Source organism: Trichinella spiralis, assembly GCF_000181795.1.
Source record: "Trichinella spiralis strain ISS 195 chromosome Unknown Scfld6, whole genome shotgun sequence".
NCBI lineage: Eukaryota > Metazoa > Nematoda > Enoplea > Trichinellida > Trichinellidae > Trichinella > Trichinella spiralis.
In genome coordinates, this window is record NW_003526945.1 from 6,273,189 (window position 1) to 6,290,371 (window position 17,183).

Consider the following 17,183-nt stretch of genomic DNA (forward strand, 5'->3'; position numbering starts at 1 on the left):
AAAAAATAAATCCTTTCGCCACTTTTACCTGATGTCTCACCTAACTGTTGAGCAACCACACAAGCATCTAACAAGCATTCTGTTATTATTATTGAATTTTAATTGAATAATTTCAATTTTCAAATATTCTTTTATTTTACAAAGACTGTGTTTTAATAGATTTTTAAGGAATGACTCTTGCATTCATTATTACTGTAGATTCTTCCTATTTTAGATGTAGTTTTAATGAGTTGATGTTGAGTGTTAATCTGTAGGGTTGTATATTTCTTTGAGGCTAATCTATTTATACAAATTTATGAGAAGTCTAATCACTGCTTGATATTTAACTGCTATCAATACTTTGCGGTGATTTTCAAACATTGTGAAGAGGTTGTTTTATTTATGTAAAATGATACTCTGTTTAAAATTGGAATAGACGAATGTTTAAATCGATGCGGCAGTTCTTGTTTTAACGACACTGATTTAGATTAATACAGTTACTTAACAAAAATGGAACGCTATGATCGTGCAATTACCATCTTCTCGCCGGATGGGCATCTTTTTCAAGTTGAATATGCGCAAGAAGCTGTGAAGAAAGGATCAGTGGCGGTTGGTTTTACATCGTATATATGCCATTTATTTTTAATTTAATTTTTATTTGAAATTTCAGGTCGGAATTAAAGGAAAAGACTGTGTAGTAATTGCGGCAGAGAAGAAGTTAGTCGCAAAATTGCAGGATGATCGTACTATTAGGAAAATTAATAAAGTCGACCATCACATTGCCATGACTTTTGCTGGTAACTTAGTTATCAAAATACGTTAAAGTTGCTTTTATAATCTATTCGTTTATTTATTTTTTTTTCTTATTTTTATGTTAAGGTAGGCTATTGAAACAGAGTTTTCAGTTTATTGCATCGAATAAGATTTTTTCAGGTCTCAACGCAGACGCAAGAATTTTGGTCAATATGGCTCGACTGGAATGTCAGTCTTGGAATCTGTCCATGTCGGTACCTGTTACTGTAGAATACCTAGCACGTTACATAGCTAATGTGAAACAGGTATGATTATCCTGTAGATTTTTTTGCTGTATTTAAATAATGACGATAAATTTAAAATATATAAACTGAAAAATAATAAATGATTATATTGGTTTGTCTTTATTTTTGTTTTCTGGTAATTTTCCATTGTTTTTCAGATTTGTTTATAAATAAGTTCCAGTTAATGTGTTCACTTTGGAATGAGTTGAACTTATTTTACTGCATTTTAGAAATATACACAAAGTAACGGTCGACGGCCATTCGGTGTTTCTGCTATCATTGGTGGTTTTGATTCGGATGGCACTGCTCATTTGTACCAAACTGAACCATCCGGTACATATTATGAATGGAATGTAATGAAAATTAAAAAAATATTATCATTCAATATAGCACTATATATGTAGTATAAATCTGTATATGCGTTGATTAGGCAAATTGCACTGGTCGTAACAGTCATACTGTCCGTTCATTTTTGGAAAAGCGCTATTGTCCGGAGGCAGTTGAAGACGTGAAATCTTGCGTCAAGCTTGCTTTGAGAGCACTTTATGAAGTTGTTCAAGCCGGTGTGCAGAATATCGAGGTTGGTGTTATGACATTTGAAAAGGAACGACCGGAACCAGTAAGTGTGTGTGAATTGGCAACAGAGAAAAAAGAAAGAAGCTGCTGTTTTCCTTTGTTTGCTATGATTAATCTTTTCTTTATTGTAGAAAGCAAGATTTCGTATTATTGAATGGCCTGAATTGCAATCAATTATAAAAGAAGTGACTAGTGAGAAAGAACAAGAAGGCGTTTATCGTAAACGTTGAAAAAGTGATTTATGCGGCCTTGGAAATTGCATTAAAATGTTGCGGCATATATGTGTGTGAAACAGCAGTAAACTTATGCGAATGATTTATTGATTATAATTTGTTCATTGCATCAGATTAATCAAATAAAATAATTTTCCCACTTCACTAGCATCTGCAATTCAGTTAAAAATTTGAAAATACATCAATTTATGATTATCTTTTAATATGGGCTAGATCAATGATTTTTACCAATTTTAAATATGTTAGTTGTTAGATATTATTATGGCGTAATGTCATTTGTATAATACAAAATATTATCATGAAATATACACTGCCGTCGTCGTCGTCTACAGTCACGTAGAAGACTAAATGAAAGATAAATATTTTCAAGGTAAAAATAGAATTTTCAAGTTACGAACATATATGCATACATGTTTTCCTTTTACTGTACTACAGTACTGAGTATCAACCAAAACTTATAAATACAGAATACAAACTAATATTATCAAATAAACATCTGGAAAAGAAAAAAATGTAATTTTTTTTCACAAAAATTTCATCTTTAATTGTAATATAATGTAATATTGTACGTTTAAGCAGTTTTCAGTTTAACTTTTATGAACAGCGTGCAAAATTGTTCAGTTAAACTTTTCCAATGTTGAACACCATCAAATGGTGAAAATTTCTCTAAATGAATAATTATTTTCAAACAAAAAATAGAATATTAATTATTAATTATAATTGCAATACTGTAATTTTCAAGATTTAAAGTTTAGTTTTATTTTGGTTCAAACCAGAAATTGAATAGAATTTGAAATATTATTTCAGCAACTAGTTGGACAATGAAGGGATCAAATTTGCATTCAGCTAAATTACTCAAGCAGAATTTGCGTAAGAAGCTCAAGCAGACGCTACAGGGTCTCGGTGAAGAAGAGAAGGCACGGCAAAGTCGAGCAGTTTTCAGAAAAGTTTTAAAAAATTACATTTATTTTAATATGATAATGTATTGTTGATTCAGTTTAGTTGTTAAATTTTCCAGTGTACTGTATGAGCAAAAGAATTTCCACTTTTGTTAGCATGCGCAACGAAATTGACACCAAACCAATAATTGAACATATTTTCACGTCTGGTAAAGAATGTTTCGTTCCATGTTTTGATAGTGGAAATAATCGAATGGAAATGGTCCGATTGCGTGATATGGAAGACTTCTTCAACATGCAGGAAACATGCTGGGGAATTAAGCAACCCTGTAATCCTGACGGTCGAGAAAATTGTTTCAATTCTGGTAAATTGTATGGTTTTCATTTGAAACAAAATTCAATTATATCATCTTTTCCAAAAACTCGAATTTACTATTAATAATTGCAGATGGTTTGGATTTAATAATTGTTCCTGGAGTGGCGTTTACGGTAGACGGCAAAAGACTCGGTCATGGAAAAGGCTACTATGACAACTATTTATCACGTTACTTTGCAAAATTTTCCCACAGACCACACACCATTGGTATAGCTTTTGCTGAGCAAATTGTTTCAGATCTTCCCGTGGAAAGTCATGATCATGTTTTAGAAAAAGTTTTATTTCCTAATTAATGTACAGTAATGAAATATTTTAACATCCTTGCACCACCTTTCGTATATTATTGCAACTGTTATCAAATAAATGCCAAATAATTCTCTCTACACCATTTATTCATTCATTTTATCCCAATTCTAAGCAGCACAAAGTTAATCATTCCATCATTTTAGTGCTTGAAACAACGTCATATTTGATCTGCTTCAAAACTTTCGTTGTTTTCGGTGGATAGCGGTAAGCGAGCATTCTCAAAGAAGAAAATATCAATTATTAATAATATATAAATATAAAACAAAGCTAATCATTAATAATTAATTCTTCCAACAAGCATACTTTGGTATTGGTTCGCAAAAATCTGGCACATTGCGAGTGTGAATTTCAACAGAGTTCTTCTTCAATATTGCGAAAGTATACGTATTACCAGAATTCACATCCGCTGCCATTCCAGCAATCAAAGCACGCTTCAACAAATCCAACGCTTCATCAAGCTAAATAAAGAAATTATTATAAATTTTCACAAGCGAACTAAACATTAAAAAGGAGAAAGAAAACATACTGTCATGTTCAATTTAAAATTTGTTTCTAGAACACCGTAAGCAGCCAGGCATCCAGATCCTTAAAAAATAATTTCAATAAAATCTAATAAAAAAACCTTTCTTCAAATAAACCATCAGCTAGATAGTTGTCCTTGATGGAACTGCCATGTGCGTGAACGGAATACAAAAATGGACCGGTGAAGTCAGTACCGGCAATTATCACATATGCGCCAATATATCCCATGTGCCTTAAAAGAGTAACACATTAATAGCATAATTATAATAATAACAAATTGAAAAACAATATCAAAAACACAAATTATCAGTTGCTTTACTTAAATAGATGTTGCCTTGCTATTCGCACAGCAGCGACGCCACGAGGCTTACGTTCAGTTGTTAATTTAAGCAATTCCATATTGGCGGACAACAAATGAGCTAGTTGGTCAAGATCAGCCGCCGTACCGGAGCCGCACATGCTACAAAAACAAACAGAATAAAACTTACACTCAAACACATTATCAATGCGAATCATATCAAACATTGCTCATACTAGATGTTTTTAGCAAGTTCGTGCAACTTCATGCAGTATTTGTCACCAATGATGTTTCCACTAGTAGCTCGAGAATCGGCTCCAATAACTATGCCATCCTTTAAAAGTTTACAACAAATGTGGACACAATACTGAATATGAATATTAAAAACGAACATACATCATAGACGAGGCCAGCGATTGTTGTACCGGTGCTACGACATTGTGGTGGCTTGAATCCCATTTTCAGCAGCGCATCATTACTAAAATTATAATTATATGATCAATTCTAATGAAATGCATCAACGTTGACGTTCTGAAGTACAAACCGAAAGCCGTTGTCAAGCACAAACGGGATGCGGATATTTGCAGATGATATAATAGCGTCTTCCATATCAAAACTTGTGATAAATTAGCTGGAAGATATTATCAAACTGTAATGAATGTTTTCTATAAGTAGCACAGTAAAATACAGTACGATAAATGCTTTGCAAGTTTTACTATTATTTTCTAAATTCAGTTACATCAAAACAGCAATTAAAAGGCAATAATTTAATAATTACAGTAAATTTAGTAAGCATTTAAGAGATGCGCATCATTTCAAATAGTGAGATATACGGTATTCAAATTATAAAATTACTCATGTTCAACAGCATTTTATTTTAATTAATGCAATAAAAATAAAAAATAAAATAATAATATGCATTAAATCAAATATCTTATTTTTAAATCAAATTAAGTTTATATTATTAAAGGATGTAAAAATTAATATAACAAAAAATTACCACTGCATTGTACTATTTTACGCTTAATAATAATAAAAGCATGAATTTAATCATGTTTGCAGTATTTCAATTTGACAACGTTTATATATATACATATATATTTATTTATTTAAATTCAGTTACAACTTCAAGTGATTAAAAAAATTTCTGTACATACTTCGCAATAAAACAGCAACATACTGCATTCAGCACATTTTTGAGTATTTCAATTTATTCAAATCGATTATAGCTAACATTACAATAGTATAAAATAAATTGTCCTTTAAAACAAGTACTGAATACTGTCTGAAAAGTGAACAGCATTGCAAGCACATATTACATACAAGCATTGCATATTGGTTGATAACAAATCTAACATCTATACCAGCAGAAATTCAGATAAACATAATATGTGCAGTCTAAAACTAAATATTAAGAATAAACATTCATAAAATGATAATATGCAAATATAGTTCTGGATGCATGTAGTATATATTTGTAAAACTCTTCTAAATGCTCATTGAGGTTTTCCATTAGCCAACGCGTATGCTGTCAGCCTAAAATAATTTAAAAAATATTCTTAAAGCAATCAGCATCTTTGAATTGAAATATGACGAACAATTTGCCAACATTGCACCATGTTGTCAGTATCAACGGAACAAATTGTCCAAGGTTCGACAGGGTTCCAACTAATATCACCAATTTCTCCCGGATGACCACCATGCACAAACTTAAAATAATTTTAAAAGTAATAAAAAACCGTCAGTGCAGTTTCAAAAATAGCTTTACAAATAACTCCGACGGTCCAAAGAGATTATCATCTGCGGACTGTTCAACACCCAGATCACTATAAAAGAGAACAATTTTGTTGTTAGTTATTGTTTTGCGAACGCTATTGTTAGTTAAATTACGCTAAATTCCAAATATTGACTCGACTGTCTGAAGCGGATGTAGCAAGGATTGCCTCATTGAAAGGTGCCCATTGTACCTAGATAAATATTAATACAAGAAGCAGAAAGATTATGACAAAAATTAAAAAAAAAACCTTAAGAACTTCGTCAGTATGTGCCGTAAGCACATGAAACTTGCCGGTCATGTTTCTCAAATCCCATAATGCAATGGTCTTGAAAAATGGCATAATAAATAATAATTCAGTGTAGGAAAAATGTAAAACAACTTTGTCAGCCGATCCAGTAGCCAACATGTGCTCACGCAACGGACTGAAAGCCAGACAATTGATTTCAGCTTCATGCGCATGTATTGGAAGCATTGCTGAAATTGTGCCGCTCAAACGCGTATCCCACCTGTTGAAATAACATTAGAAAACTGATTCATTTCAGCAAAAACATGATAATTCATTAAACAAAAAATACATCATACAACATAAGCTTTTCATCGTCGCCAACAGAACCAAACACATTTTCGTTAAAAAAATGCCATTGGACATCTTGGACTCCTTTTTCGTGACCAGTGAACGTTTCTATGGGTTCTAATACGCTGTTAGGACTTACAACTGATTTCACATCCCAAAGAAATATCATTTTATCTTCTGCACTAGAAAGCAAATAGCCAGCATTTCCTGGATTCCACGACAAACCGTAACCTTCACCAGGATGACCACACAGTCGTGCCTCAGGTGGAACTTCACTGTCAGTTTCTAGAATAAATCGAAATATGAGAGCTCAGCTTCAAATCTACTTCTTACTTCTACCACTGTTACAAGCACAGCAGTGTAAAAAATTCATTACAAACACGATAAATTCTACATATGATAATAATATTTTATTTAAATATAAACAAACGATTTCTTTATACCTGAATTTTCTGGATATTTATTGCAATCAAAAAGATAAATATCTCCATTCATCGACTTTGTGGCAACATACTGGGGAAAATGAGGCATGTGCTTAATACAGTTCACTTCACCAGGGTGAGGGATACGCTTTTGTATTTTAAATCTAGTAGGATCGTTATCAAACAAGCTTCCTACTAATTCATCATTATCTGGGGGTAGCGATCTTAGAGCAGCAGCGCTTGGTATTTGCACATTGGCTAGCATCAAAAAATTGTCCGTTTCATTATTCGTTCCAAGTAACAGCTTGTGATTGATAAAAACGTTGGAATCTTCCCTAAAATCAGATTACATTTTAAACAATAATTCCCAACTGTTCTCTTCAAACATCACTTACACTGGCGTAGTAGCTGGTGTCCACTGCGCTGTCATGCACGGATGAGAAAGCTGACGAACTATTAACTAAAAATTATCAAGTTAAATCCGAAAACGTTAAAAAATGAAACTCAAAATAACTTCAAACCGCTTACCAAATCGTACAAGAAAGGAACATTAGCTCTCCACGCTTCATTTGGAGTATATACTTCAATATAGGAATTTCCACGGTCAGACATGTGTAGACTAAATTAAAAGTAAATCATGAAAACTAATAATAAAAAACAATTAAACAGCAGTAATCTCACAGAATGTGCACGTTATGAACTAATAGTAGTGAATATGAACGAAGCAAGCAAACTTTTAAAAAATTCGCTATCGTAGTTGGAAAATTAAAGACATTCAAGTTATTCCACACTAATTACCACAACCGTGGAATATTTCAACATGCAACTGTTCTGAAATTTAAGATAAGCTACGCAGATTAGAATTATTTTATAATTTGTTTTGTTTATTGATGATTTTGCATGCAACTTTATATGAAAATTATACATCACAAACGCATTCACAAAATAAAGCAATAATCGCGTTTTCTTGAACATGTATTAACAGAAAAGAAATTTTCTAGAAATTTATAGCAGATTTTTATATTGAATAAAAGCAACAAACAAAAATTATACACTGTATTATGAAAAATAAATTTCACTAATACCTTAAGCTGTTACAAAATGTAAACTCATTTACAGCATGTTTTGTGATTATTAAGTTACAAGTATATCTGTAAATGTTATTATTTACAGTTTTGTTCCATATTATATGATTTGCAGCACTGTATAATGATTAAAGTGAGTTATTTCTTTAAAAATTTAGCTTACAATCTGAATTAGCATAATTAGATTGGTAATTAAAAAATCTTAATTTTTTGCATTAATAAATTACCCGTTCAGATTGCACTTGTCAAGCATCTTTCACAACATTTTTGTTGATAATGCTATTGTTCTGATTAGTTTATAGACGATTTATAGGTTATGCGCGTTTTTATTAGAAGTTTATGCAAAATTCGTTTTTCACATTCACATATGAATAAAATTCTTTTAAGAATTCTACACCTTGCATTTGATCAGTTATTCTTATGATCAGTTCATTTTATCATGTAGTGTTTAATGAATTTTGATCGTTGAATATACTACAAGTATTATTTTTCATTCAAACCACTTTTGTTTTGTTATTTTCTCTAGTTACTGCAGGTAAGCTGGTCGTTTCCTTGGAGCTCTGTATATTAATATCAATGCGTCGAATTTATCTCTTACGGCTATGTTTGTTATAACATAGCACAAAGTTTGAAATTTACTTTGTCTACAGTAATTTAATCTGATAAATAGGCATTAAATAGGAGAATAACTGGCAATATTTTATTTTTAATTATGAAAAATAAATTTTTTGATTTGCTATTTATTTTATAAGCAGTAAATGCTGTTCTTTTTTAAAATTGTTTTTGAATTAAATTTCATCAGTAATATCGTTGTATTTCTTCACAAATATTAAATGTATTATTTTTTATACATTTTATTATAACATATATTGAAAGTATTTTATTTCTATTGTATTGTTATTCTTCAGCATATGAAGCCGGATGCACGTCATTCAGAAGAGGAAAAGCTTGTTGAATATTATGGCAAAGAATTACGCGGTTATTGCAGTATTTTTAATGGTGAAACCTTACCACTGAATTCCGCGTCATCAAGGAAGACGGAATCTGGATTGAAGTGTATCGTTGGAAAAATTTTCCTACCTCAGGGTTATCCAGACTCGTAAAAATTGACAAAATTACTAACGTTAATAACTGTATAGTAGAGTGAAAAGTATCGTTTTGCAGTGTTACTGAAGATTACTTTGACTATCAGTGCTGGGATAGTTTGCAAGCCTTTTGCAGCAGTGTTACAAATGCATTTGCTTTGCATGCGGTTTTTAAAGCGGTCGGCGTTGGAAATGAATCTGCTTCATTGTTAGCTGCAACTGTTGTTTGGCTGCTACGCAACGGGGTAGGTATGATGTCACAAATTATGTTTGCTTGGTTTTGTGCTGGTCATTTGGACAGCGACTGTAAATCTTGGCGTTTTGTGGCGGACGTCCTCAACGATTGCAGCATTTTTTTGGATCTCATTGCTCCATTATCAGAAGTTAGTTTACTTTTATTTAAATAAAATTTTATTTTCTTTTAAAATTATACCAAAGCTGTATCAATTTATGATGTTTTATAATGAATCAGAATAAAGTTTAGAAAGTGTGTAAATAGGCGTTTGAAAAGACCGTTTTAATTTTGTTTAAATGGAATTTTTCTAAGTAATGATAATAAAATACAATCGCCCCTTGAATTATATAATATATGATTTGCATATTTTCAGAGTACTTTTGTTTACGTTGCTTGTTTGGCAAATGTTTGTCGGAGTATTGTCGGCATAGCTGGTGGGGCAACTCGAGCAGCCATTACTCAGCACCAATCGAGACGTCATAACATGGCCGATGTAGCGGCAAAGGATTCTAGCCAAGAGACGATGGTAAATTTGATTGCACTGGGTTTTAATTTGGCATTGCTTCCACTTGTTGCTCATCATGTTCTACTCGTGTGGACATTGTTTTTGATGTTCACTTTTATGCACATTTATGCTAATTACAGAGCTATACGTGCTTTGAAATTTGAAACATTGAATGAGAAGCGATTTCGTATGTTAGTTCAGAGTTTTATCAAAGATAATACGAACGCCAAAATGGGCGTAGAAATAGTGAACTATGAAGAATCGCTTGTTCCATTTGCTTTGACAAATTTCATCGGCGACAGCATTTCTTTGGGAACTTCTTTGATTCACAGAAAGAATTTAAAATTGCTTTGCTTTCACAAAGCTGATCAGTATTTCATTTTTGTATATCAAAAATTAGATGGTACTTTGAAAATTGATATAAGCCTGTCTGTTGAAAGCGAAAATGCAACCATTTTGGAAGCTTATTTCAAAGCGGAATATTTTTTGCTGAAATTTCACGATTGGTATCACTTGTATTGAATTGACGATACAGTTAATGTATTGTATTCTTTTAGCATGGTTACATGTGAAAAAGATTCAATTTTCAATGAAGCATTGGCCATTTTTCCAAACTTTTGCATAACAATAGAAAAATTTGGTTGGCTAACTGATACGTTGAATTTTATCATCGATGACTGGCGGTGGAAAATTTGCAGTGAAAATAGCACCGCTTCAACTGTTTAAAAGTATTTATGGATATTTTGTCAATTGGTGCACATTTGTTACGCGATATATTTTATCTTATCACCGAATTAAATTTTACAATTAGCAACAGAATATCAGATAGTGTCGATTGAAAGATTTTTAGAATTGAATGAAAATGTTTGAATTTGCTATTCTCATAGTAGGTTTTGCATGAAATGCTTGTCGGTTTGCATTAATATATATTATTAATATTTACTGAAAAATTTAAATATATTTGGAAAAATTGAAAATAATAACAATTCATATGTGATAGTTATTTATGGAAGTGAAGTAATTTCAATAAATTCATCATAATAATTCATTTAAAAAAAGCACATTTCTTTTTCTTTTGCTATCAATGACATTTGTTTGCCTGTTGATTTGTGCTTTTTTGTTGAAGCGAATTTATTTTTTTGATCTTAGCTTTTTTCTGCTTCAATGACGCGGAAATGGTGTCGCCACTGAGTAATTGTACAAGTCTCACATCCTGCCAAGTGAAGTTTCAATTCATTGCAAAATGCTTGTTTACGCTATTTGTTTCAACTGATGATGGTTAATTTTATAGTTTTCAGCTTGAAAAAGCCCACTTCCGGCAGGATACTTATTTTCGAAGTCAGTTATCACATGTCAAAATTGTTTTCTCTGTTTATTTATGCACCGATTATCTATTTATCATGTGGGAGGAGGTGCTTGATTATATATTTTTTTTCATTGCAAGATGAAATAATCTTTCTGTTGCAGCAAGAAATATGAATAAATTTTAAAGTGAATTTATTGATTTATTGAATTTCCAAAGTTGATAAAATAACTACATCGGGTGTTTATTCAATAATGAATAATTCTTTATTAATATTAGCATTATAGTGTGTGTAGATTTAGTAAGTTTTTGTTGTTTATATATTGTGGTATTTTTATTGTTATAATGCTTTATTTTCAGAAGTGTATAAAAGCATAGTTGGTTATTGATTTTTGATTGGCATGACGGTTCACAGCATTTTTCAAATCTGCTGCTGCTTCGTGGATAATTTGATGCCTTATCAGTACCGAGTACCTCTCATCAGTGTTGTTTGCTTTGCATGAGTAAGCAGTAGGCAGAAAATTGTAAAGCTGCGCGGCATTCTGCTAATTGTGTACACATATTATGCATCAAAAGCGGGCCAAGTGATTTTGGGGGAACATTTAACCTGAAGCAATGGAAGCTTAGCAAAAAGAATGCAAAATATATTGATTATGATAGAGAACTGTTTGTTTGTTTTTTATTTCAGTATTAGCATGTATAAGAAGCAGAACAGAAAAAAATAAACTCGAAATGTCCATTTCAACTGACTCTGAAATTGACTAATGAGCACGCATTTGAACGAATTTTTTTTCACATTAATTGAGAAAAGTCTATTTTTAGAATTACAATTTTGCGAATGTATTTTTCATTCGAAGCAAATCATTGACAATGCTCGTAACAATATTTTCCTCTTTAACATTGGAATTGGACATTAAACTCAGATTTTGTTTTTGAAACTTTAGCAAATTGGTTTTTTTAATAAGAAGAAAAAAATGGAAAAATTATTGTTGACGAAATTAAAAGTCTTTTTGCAAAATCAGTTTCTTTGTTCAAGTTTTATTATTTCAAGAGGAAATTTATTTGTTTTTTTTCTTTTTGAATTGCGTTTGCAAATGATATTAACTGGTAAGCTGCAACACTTTGAGAAGCATTGGAAAATCCTATCAAAAAGCATTAATGTATTAGAGTGAAAATGATCACATTTTGAATGATAAAATTTCAGTAACTTGTTGCATTAGAAATTGCTAAATTTTTGCATAATCAAAATTTTCGAAATTGTTCAAGCATTTACTCATTGTGATTTGATTTTGGTGAATTTGTGAACGCTTTTCTGTTACATCAATAATATAATAATAAAGTGTTTCGCAAAATTTTTCCCATTCAATCAGAACATTAGTAAAAGTTGATTTAGCCGAGGAATATTCGAAATTTTCTGCATTCGAAGATGTTTGTTTTTTTTTCTAAGAAAAACAAGAAAACTTTTTCAAAATGCAATAAATTTAATTTAGTATTCGTTAAATATGTGCAAATCAATGCATTGAAGCATATTTGAGGCAGAAGAGAAAAAAATATATCAACAAAAAGCTGCTTGCGATGCTTTGCTTCTGCTTTCATGCTAATGCGAATGCATAAGAAACGTTCAAAGTGAAAAAGTCTGAAAGCACAAATGATGATTATTCTTTTATAGTTTGAGAAGTATTTTTAGAAAAATAGAAATGCAAGTTTTGCACTTTTGCATTAAATTTCGTAATTAAATTAGTATATTGGAATATTTCAGTTACTGTTATTGCTAGTAATTGTTTTAAAATTGAAATATTCATAATATAATATTTGGTAATATTTTTTCGCATATAAAAAAAATAACTTGGCATATTTAAAGCTTTTAATGAAAATTGCTTGTAATTGGATACTTGCATCTTTGCAGATGTGAAAGAATATATTGCGCTAATCCATTTAAATTATCATCTATGGTATCCGTTAGGAAGGAAGCTGCGCACACATTAATTTGCATATTTCCACAGAGTAGATAAGAAATGAAAGAGCACGCTAACAAAGAAGCACTGGTAAGCGTAGTGAATAGTCGAAAGGGCAAATTAAGCGTTTGAACGGCTAAGCTAATTGTTTGTTGCTCAGGCAAGCAAATCTTCAATTCTTCGATACGAAACCATGTTTATAACACGATTTTGACAAGCCGATTCTTCATGCTTTGACAAATAGCTTTTCAAAGCAAATCCACGACCACAACGACGACATGCGAATGGTTTCAAACCCGAATGGGTCTGAATATGGGCTCGCAGATTCGATTTGTCGGCAAAAGCCTTTGAACATATTGTGCACTTGAATGGCTTTTCTCCTGCAACAAAACAATAGCATAACATCTAGCATAATAGTAACCAGTAGTATATGTTTCAGTTGGCAATAATTTTGATATTTTTACAGATTTAAGTATTTGTCAGTCATACAGTTAATCACTTTAACTGAAAAGTTTTATTTTCTATCTGACCCTTTGTAGAATTATGGTCGTCGTCGGCATGTCTCGTCTGATGATGGGAACGAGGTTGTCTTTAATTGCTCATCCTACAATTCAGATACTACTATCCGACCCGACCCTGGTGAAATGGGGGCATTTATTGGAGTGACACCTCTGCTCTAGCTCTACTTCAGTAATGATGACGTATTTTCATTGTTGCACAGATTGTGGTGATAAAATGAGTCGTCCCAAGGGGACTCGACTTTGACTTGCACGTGTACGAGGTGTTTGTGTGTTGTAGAAGAACTTAATGAACAGACAGTTGTTCTGTTTGCCGAAGTTCCACTTGGCAAAATTTTCAGCTCATAAATCTAGCCTAGCTTATATCGATATATATGTATGTATATATAGATGGATAGATTGCGGTGCTAATTGCTAAAAAAGACTAAAAAGAAAGCTGTGCGCATTTTTATTTCTTTTTTTCCCTGAACATTTTGACATTTGAAATGATTTTATTCGATAGTAAAATTGAGCACTTAAATACTTGAGCAGAGCAACAAGAAAGCGAGATGTTGTTTTTTTCATTTGTTTAAATGTTTGAAAGTATTGCATTACCAATGGATTTGTTTAGTCGTTAAAAACAATTAAACTGTAAATTTGAAGAAGCGTAATGGAACTTTTTGAAGAATTTTTTTCAAAAGTAATTGGCAATAACTGTTATCAGAAAATGATGAATTTCTTTCCCTCTCTCTCTCTCTCGAACTTCTGCATTCGTTCTTGCTAGTGCTGCATATGCTGAAAAGCCAAAGCATATTCAATGTTTAATGTAGAAAAACAATTTTTCACTTCACAACTCAGCTAACTAGAGTGGAGACAAACAAAAAATTTCTAACATCATAGCTTGCATCTGAACAACTAATAGAAAGCTGCTTGATATGAATGCGCTTGTGCATGCAGGTTGCTGGAAGGCGGCGACGTTTGAAATATGACTATGGCAGATGGAAAATTATCACCCGGCTACATTTCTGTTCGATACGAAAAAATGCAACCGATTCCAATGATCTTTGTTATAAATAAATAAATGCAAATATATATATATACTAAAGTGTGTTCAAAAAATGCGCCTTCGGCTCAACTTCTAAACAACAGATTTTTCATAAGCAGTGGTTTACAATTTTGCAGAAAATTTTGAAAATATTTCTTTTCCATTTCAGCTTGTAAAAGAAAAATTATACATCTCGTAATCTAGACGGCCAATTTTAATCAATCTCCATTGCTATTGTCTCATTTGAATAATTTGTCATCTGAATTTTGAAACAAAAAAAATATCATTCTTCTCTTAAGAAATAAATGAACGACAAATAGATTCAGTTTATCATTTTGCTATTTTCACAGTTACCGATTAAAGCTAGAAGATAAATTGAAGCTTGTCAGCTTCAATGATGATCATTCTTTAATCAAATTGAACTGCTTACTTCTATAAGCCGAACTAAAAACGAGCAACAATGATAATAATAGATTTTTGCATTTTATCATCAGTGATCACTCAATTCACCTACATCTTTTATTCACTTGATTAAACTATCAAAGAACCTTTTGATTTGACACAATTTCGAATGCCACGCATTTTATAATTTTTTGAAATTTGCATATATAAAGTGACATGTTTACTCAATGTGATTGATCGGACAAACGAAACGAACACCAAGCAGCTGGCGTTGAAGTATGTTCGTGTGAAAAATTTAAATTTTTCAACAGAATATGTTACCATTTTTGGCAGTGAACAATATGCGCATAGAATAATATACACTAAATTGCACTTGCAACAACGCATTGTCACCGGCAATGCTTTCGAGGCGACAAATGGCCGATCAGTTTTCGTTCATCATTTCCACTCGCTTAGCGCATCATTGATCTCAGGAAGCACTTTAGACTGCCACTTTTTTTCATTGGCGTTAAGCTAATTTTGTTTGTTTTTACTTACATCCGCGGCGCCATTCAACGTTGAAGTTCAATTCCGGCGCCCGACTGGCTTCACTCCATTTATCATGATTTGTTCGTCTTAATTTTCTACAAGTTGCTACATATATTCTGTTGGAATTATTGCATTTTATGATGCGGATACGCAGCTTTGACAAATTCCATTTGCTCATCATCACCGACTGTCAATAGTTTCATAGTATTTGCAAATTTGTTGTCACATGAAAACATATTTGTAACATTTTTTTCAAACGCATTGATTCATGTCTTTATCAAATTTGCAATTGAGCAAAAGTGAAAATAATAAAGTCAATAATTTCAGTACAACCTGCTGCAAACTGTTTGAAAATTTGACTAGCATAAATATCACTTTAATTAAATAGCACGAACTGCATTCGTATTATTGCTAAAGTTATTAATTATGTTTAGTTAAGAAGCAACTGTTTCAGCCAATCTTGTAATTTATACTCTCAACCAACCCCCTAAATTCACTTTAAACAAACATATATATATATACATTTGTCTTTTTATAATTATAAGTTTCCGTTTGGAATTGAACAAAATATTTCAGATATTGTTCTCTTGAAAAAGAATCTTGTTTGATCAATTTGTTCAATTATAAGAAGGAAGTTTTCATAAATTACCAAATGGATTAATGTTAATAATAAAATAAAACTGTATATTTTAAATATATGAACATTTTTTTTGGAAAGATGTTCCTTGTGATGATTGGAATTTTGATTTTATAAAAGGAAAAAAAATTTTACCTGTATGAGTTCGCAAATGACCTTGGATGAGCCAATGTCTGGTGAATGTTTTGCCGCAAATTGGACATTTGCTTCCTTGAACGTGCAAGCGTACATGCAAACGCAATGTCAGCTCGGATTGGAATCGTCGTTTGCACTGTGCGCAACGGAACTCTCGATTCCCATTAACTGCTGGAACCACGCTCTGAGTGGGCGGGTCGACATTCATCAACGCCGGTGTTAGCTTGGTGTTAAGCTGGGCGTTGGTTTTACTTTGACAAAAATAAAACGCTCCGGGTGAAGGTTGGACTATTGGACCGGCAAGGCTCTCCTGGTACAGTTGAGACAAATGGACCCAAGCCGGGTCGGTAGCCATCAGAAAATGTCTCATGTGACCAGGCGGGGGTCGGATCGGGATTGGAGCCGCAATTGGAGTGCCGCTCATCATTATTGACGACCGAAACGCTTGCAAACTGTCGCACATGTACATTTTGTCCCAAGCTGAAAATAGTGAAAATAATTTTTCAATGCTTAAACTCCTTCTCTCGGTTGACAACTTTCGTCCAAGAGTAATCCGTTTGAAGCGCGATTCAAGCAAGAAATTGAAAAAAAACACAGGATAGCTGGCGACACGCTGCTGACTCACTGCCGCAATTCAACCGAAAGATCACACTTGCTTAAGCTGTAAGAAAACTGCCGTTGTATAAGTATATAGCATACTACTTCCTATGAGCTTGTTTTCGTCCAATCAGCTTCGAGCAGATGCTCAACGCTCGCGTGCATAAGTTTTTTT

General features: G+C 32.3%; 5 protein-coding genes across 5 annotated transcripts; 2 read left to right on the forward strand and 3 right to left on the reverse strand.

The window, feature by feature from the left end:
- The first annotated feature begins 489 nt into the window (after positions 1 to 489).
- Positions 490 to 3,393, forward strand: Tsp_09781 (proteasome subunit alpha type-7). The gene is made up of 9 exons (XM_003374390.1): positions 490 to 588; positions 650 to 776; positions 913 to 1,037; positions 1,247 to 1,369; positions 1,447 to 1,635; positions 1,724 to 1,811; positions 2,633 to 2,752; positions 2,844 to 3,089; positions 3,173 to 3,393. The coding sequence occupies exons 1-9, from the start codon at positions 490 to 492 to the stop codon at positions 3,391 to 3,393; spliced, it is 1,338 nt and encodes a 445-aa protein (XP_003374438.1).
- Positions 3,394 to 3,532: 139 nt separating this feature from the next.
- On the reverse strand, positions 3,533 to 4,835 carry Tsp_09780 (proteasome subunit beta type-7). The gene is made up of 8 exons (XM_003374391.1): positions 4,771 to 4,835; positions 4,623 to 4,704; positions 4,490 to 4,593; positions 4,248 to 4,388; positions 4,045 to 4,160; positions 3,933 to 3,991; positions 3,710 to 3,864; positions 3,533 to 3,623 (listed from the first exon to the last, which is right to left on the reverse strand). The coding sequence occupies exons 1-8, from the start codon at positions 4,833 to 4,835 to the stop codon at positions 3,533 to 3,535; spliced, it is 813 nt and encodes a 270-aa protein (XP_003374439.1).
- Positions 4,836 to 5,738: 903 nt separating this feature from the next.
- Positions 5,739 to 8,337, reverse strand: Tsp_09779 (WD domain, G-beta repeat-containing domain protein). The gene is made up of 13 exons (XM_003374392.1): positions 8,312 to 8,337; positions 8,085 to 8,150; positions 7,528 to 7,618; positions 7,395 to 7,459; positions 7,021 to 7,334; positions 6,911 to 6,967; positions 6,586 to 6,862; positions 6,383 to 6,509; positions 6,251 to 6,328; positions 6,117 to 6,193; positions 5,995 to 6,052; positions 5,825 to 5,935; positions 5,739 to 5,762 (listed from the first exon to the last, which is right to left on the reverse strand). The coding sequence occupies exons 1-13, from the start codon at positions 8,335 to 8,337 to the stop codon at positions 5,739 to 5,741; spliced, it is 1,371 nt and encodes a 456-aa protein (XP_003374440.1).
- A 658-nt stretch (positions 8,338 to 8,995) lies between these two features.
- On the forward strand, positions 8,996 to 10,635 carry Tsp_09778 (conserved hypothetical protein). The gene is made up of 4 exons (XM_003374393.1): positions 8,996 to 9,183; positions 9,249 to 9,552; positions 9,778 to 10,280; positions 10,608 to 10,635. The coding sequence occupies exons 1-4, from the start codon at positions 8,996 to 8,998 to the stop codon at positions 10,633 to 10,635; spliced, it is 1,023 nt and encodes a 340-aa protein (XP_003374441.1).
- Positions 10,636 to 13,323: 2,688 nt separating this feature from the next.
- Tsp_09777 (zinc finger protein) lies at positions 13,324 to 16,880 on the reverse strand. The gene is made up of 2 exons (XM_003374394.1): positions 16,412 to 16,880; positions 13,324 to 13,547 (listed from the first exon to the last, which is right to left on the reverse strand). Exons 1-2 carry the CDS (start codon positions 16,878 to 16,880, stop codon positions 13,324 to 13,326), a joined length of 693 nt encoding a protein of 230 aa, XP_003374442.1.
- Positions 16,881 to 17,183: the final 303 nt, after the last annotated feature.

Excerpts from the sequence above, each read along its gene's own strand:
- Tsp_09779 (XM_003374392.1), bottom strand. The coding sequence starts at position 8,337 with ATGCTTGACAAGTGCAATCTGAACGG. Across the intron at positions 8,151-8,311 it reads GACAAGTGCAATCTGAACGG|ATATACTTGTAACTTAATAA; the intron begins GTAATTTATTAA and ends TAACATTTACAG. Across the intron at positions 7,619-8,084 it reads ACATTTTGTAACAGCTTAAG|TCTACACATGTCTGACCGTG; the intron begins GTATTAGTGAAA and ends CTTTTAATTTAG.
- Tsp_09781 (XM_003374390.1), top strand. The coding sequence starts at position 490 with ATGGAACGCTATGATCGTGCAATTACCATCTTCTCGCCGGATGGGCAT. Across the intron at positions 1,038-1,246 it reads ACATAGCTAATGTGAAACAG|AAATATACACAAAGTAACGG; the intron begins GTATGATTATCC and ends ACTGCATTTTAG. Across the intron at positions 2,753-2,843 it reads AGAAGAGAAGGCACGGCAAA|TGTACTGTATGAGCAAAAGA; the intron begins GTCGAGCAGTTT and ends TAAATTTTCCAG.
- Tsp_09777 (XM_003374394.1), bottom strand. The coding sequence starts at position 16,880 with ATGTACATGTGCGACAGTTTGCAAGCGTTTCGGTCGTCAATAATGATG. Across the intron at positions 13,548-16,411 it reads TCATTTGCGAACTCATACAG|GAGAAAAGCCATTCAAGTGC; the intron begins GTAAAATTTTTT and ends GTTTTGTTGCAG.
- Tsp_09778 (XM_003374393.1), top strand. The coding sequence starts at position 8,996 with ATGAAGCCGGATGCACGTCATTCAGAAGAGGAAAAGCTTGTTGAATAT. Across the intron at positions 9,184-9,248 it reads CCTCAGGGTTATCCAGACTC|TGTTACTGAAGATTACTTTG; the intron begins GTAAAAATTGAC and ends ATCGTTTTGCAG. Across the intron at positions 10,281-10,607 it reads TGCTTTCACAAAGCTGATCA|TGAAAATAGCACCGCTTCAA; the intron begins GTATTTCATTTT and ends GAAAATTTGCAG.
- Tsp_09780 (XM_003374391.1), bottom strand. The coding sequence starts at position 4,835 with ATGGAAGACGCTATTATATCATCTGCAAATATCCGCATCCCGTTTGTG. Across the intron at positions 3,865-3,932 it reads ATTTTAAATTGAACATGACA|CTTGATGAAGCGTTGGATTT; the intron begins GTATGTTTTCTT and ends TTCTTTATTTAG. Across the intron at positions 3,624-3,709 it reads TTTTGCGAACCAATACCAAA|AATGCTCGCTTACCGCTATC; the intron begins GTATGCTTGTTG and ends TTCTTCTTTGAG.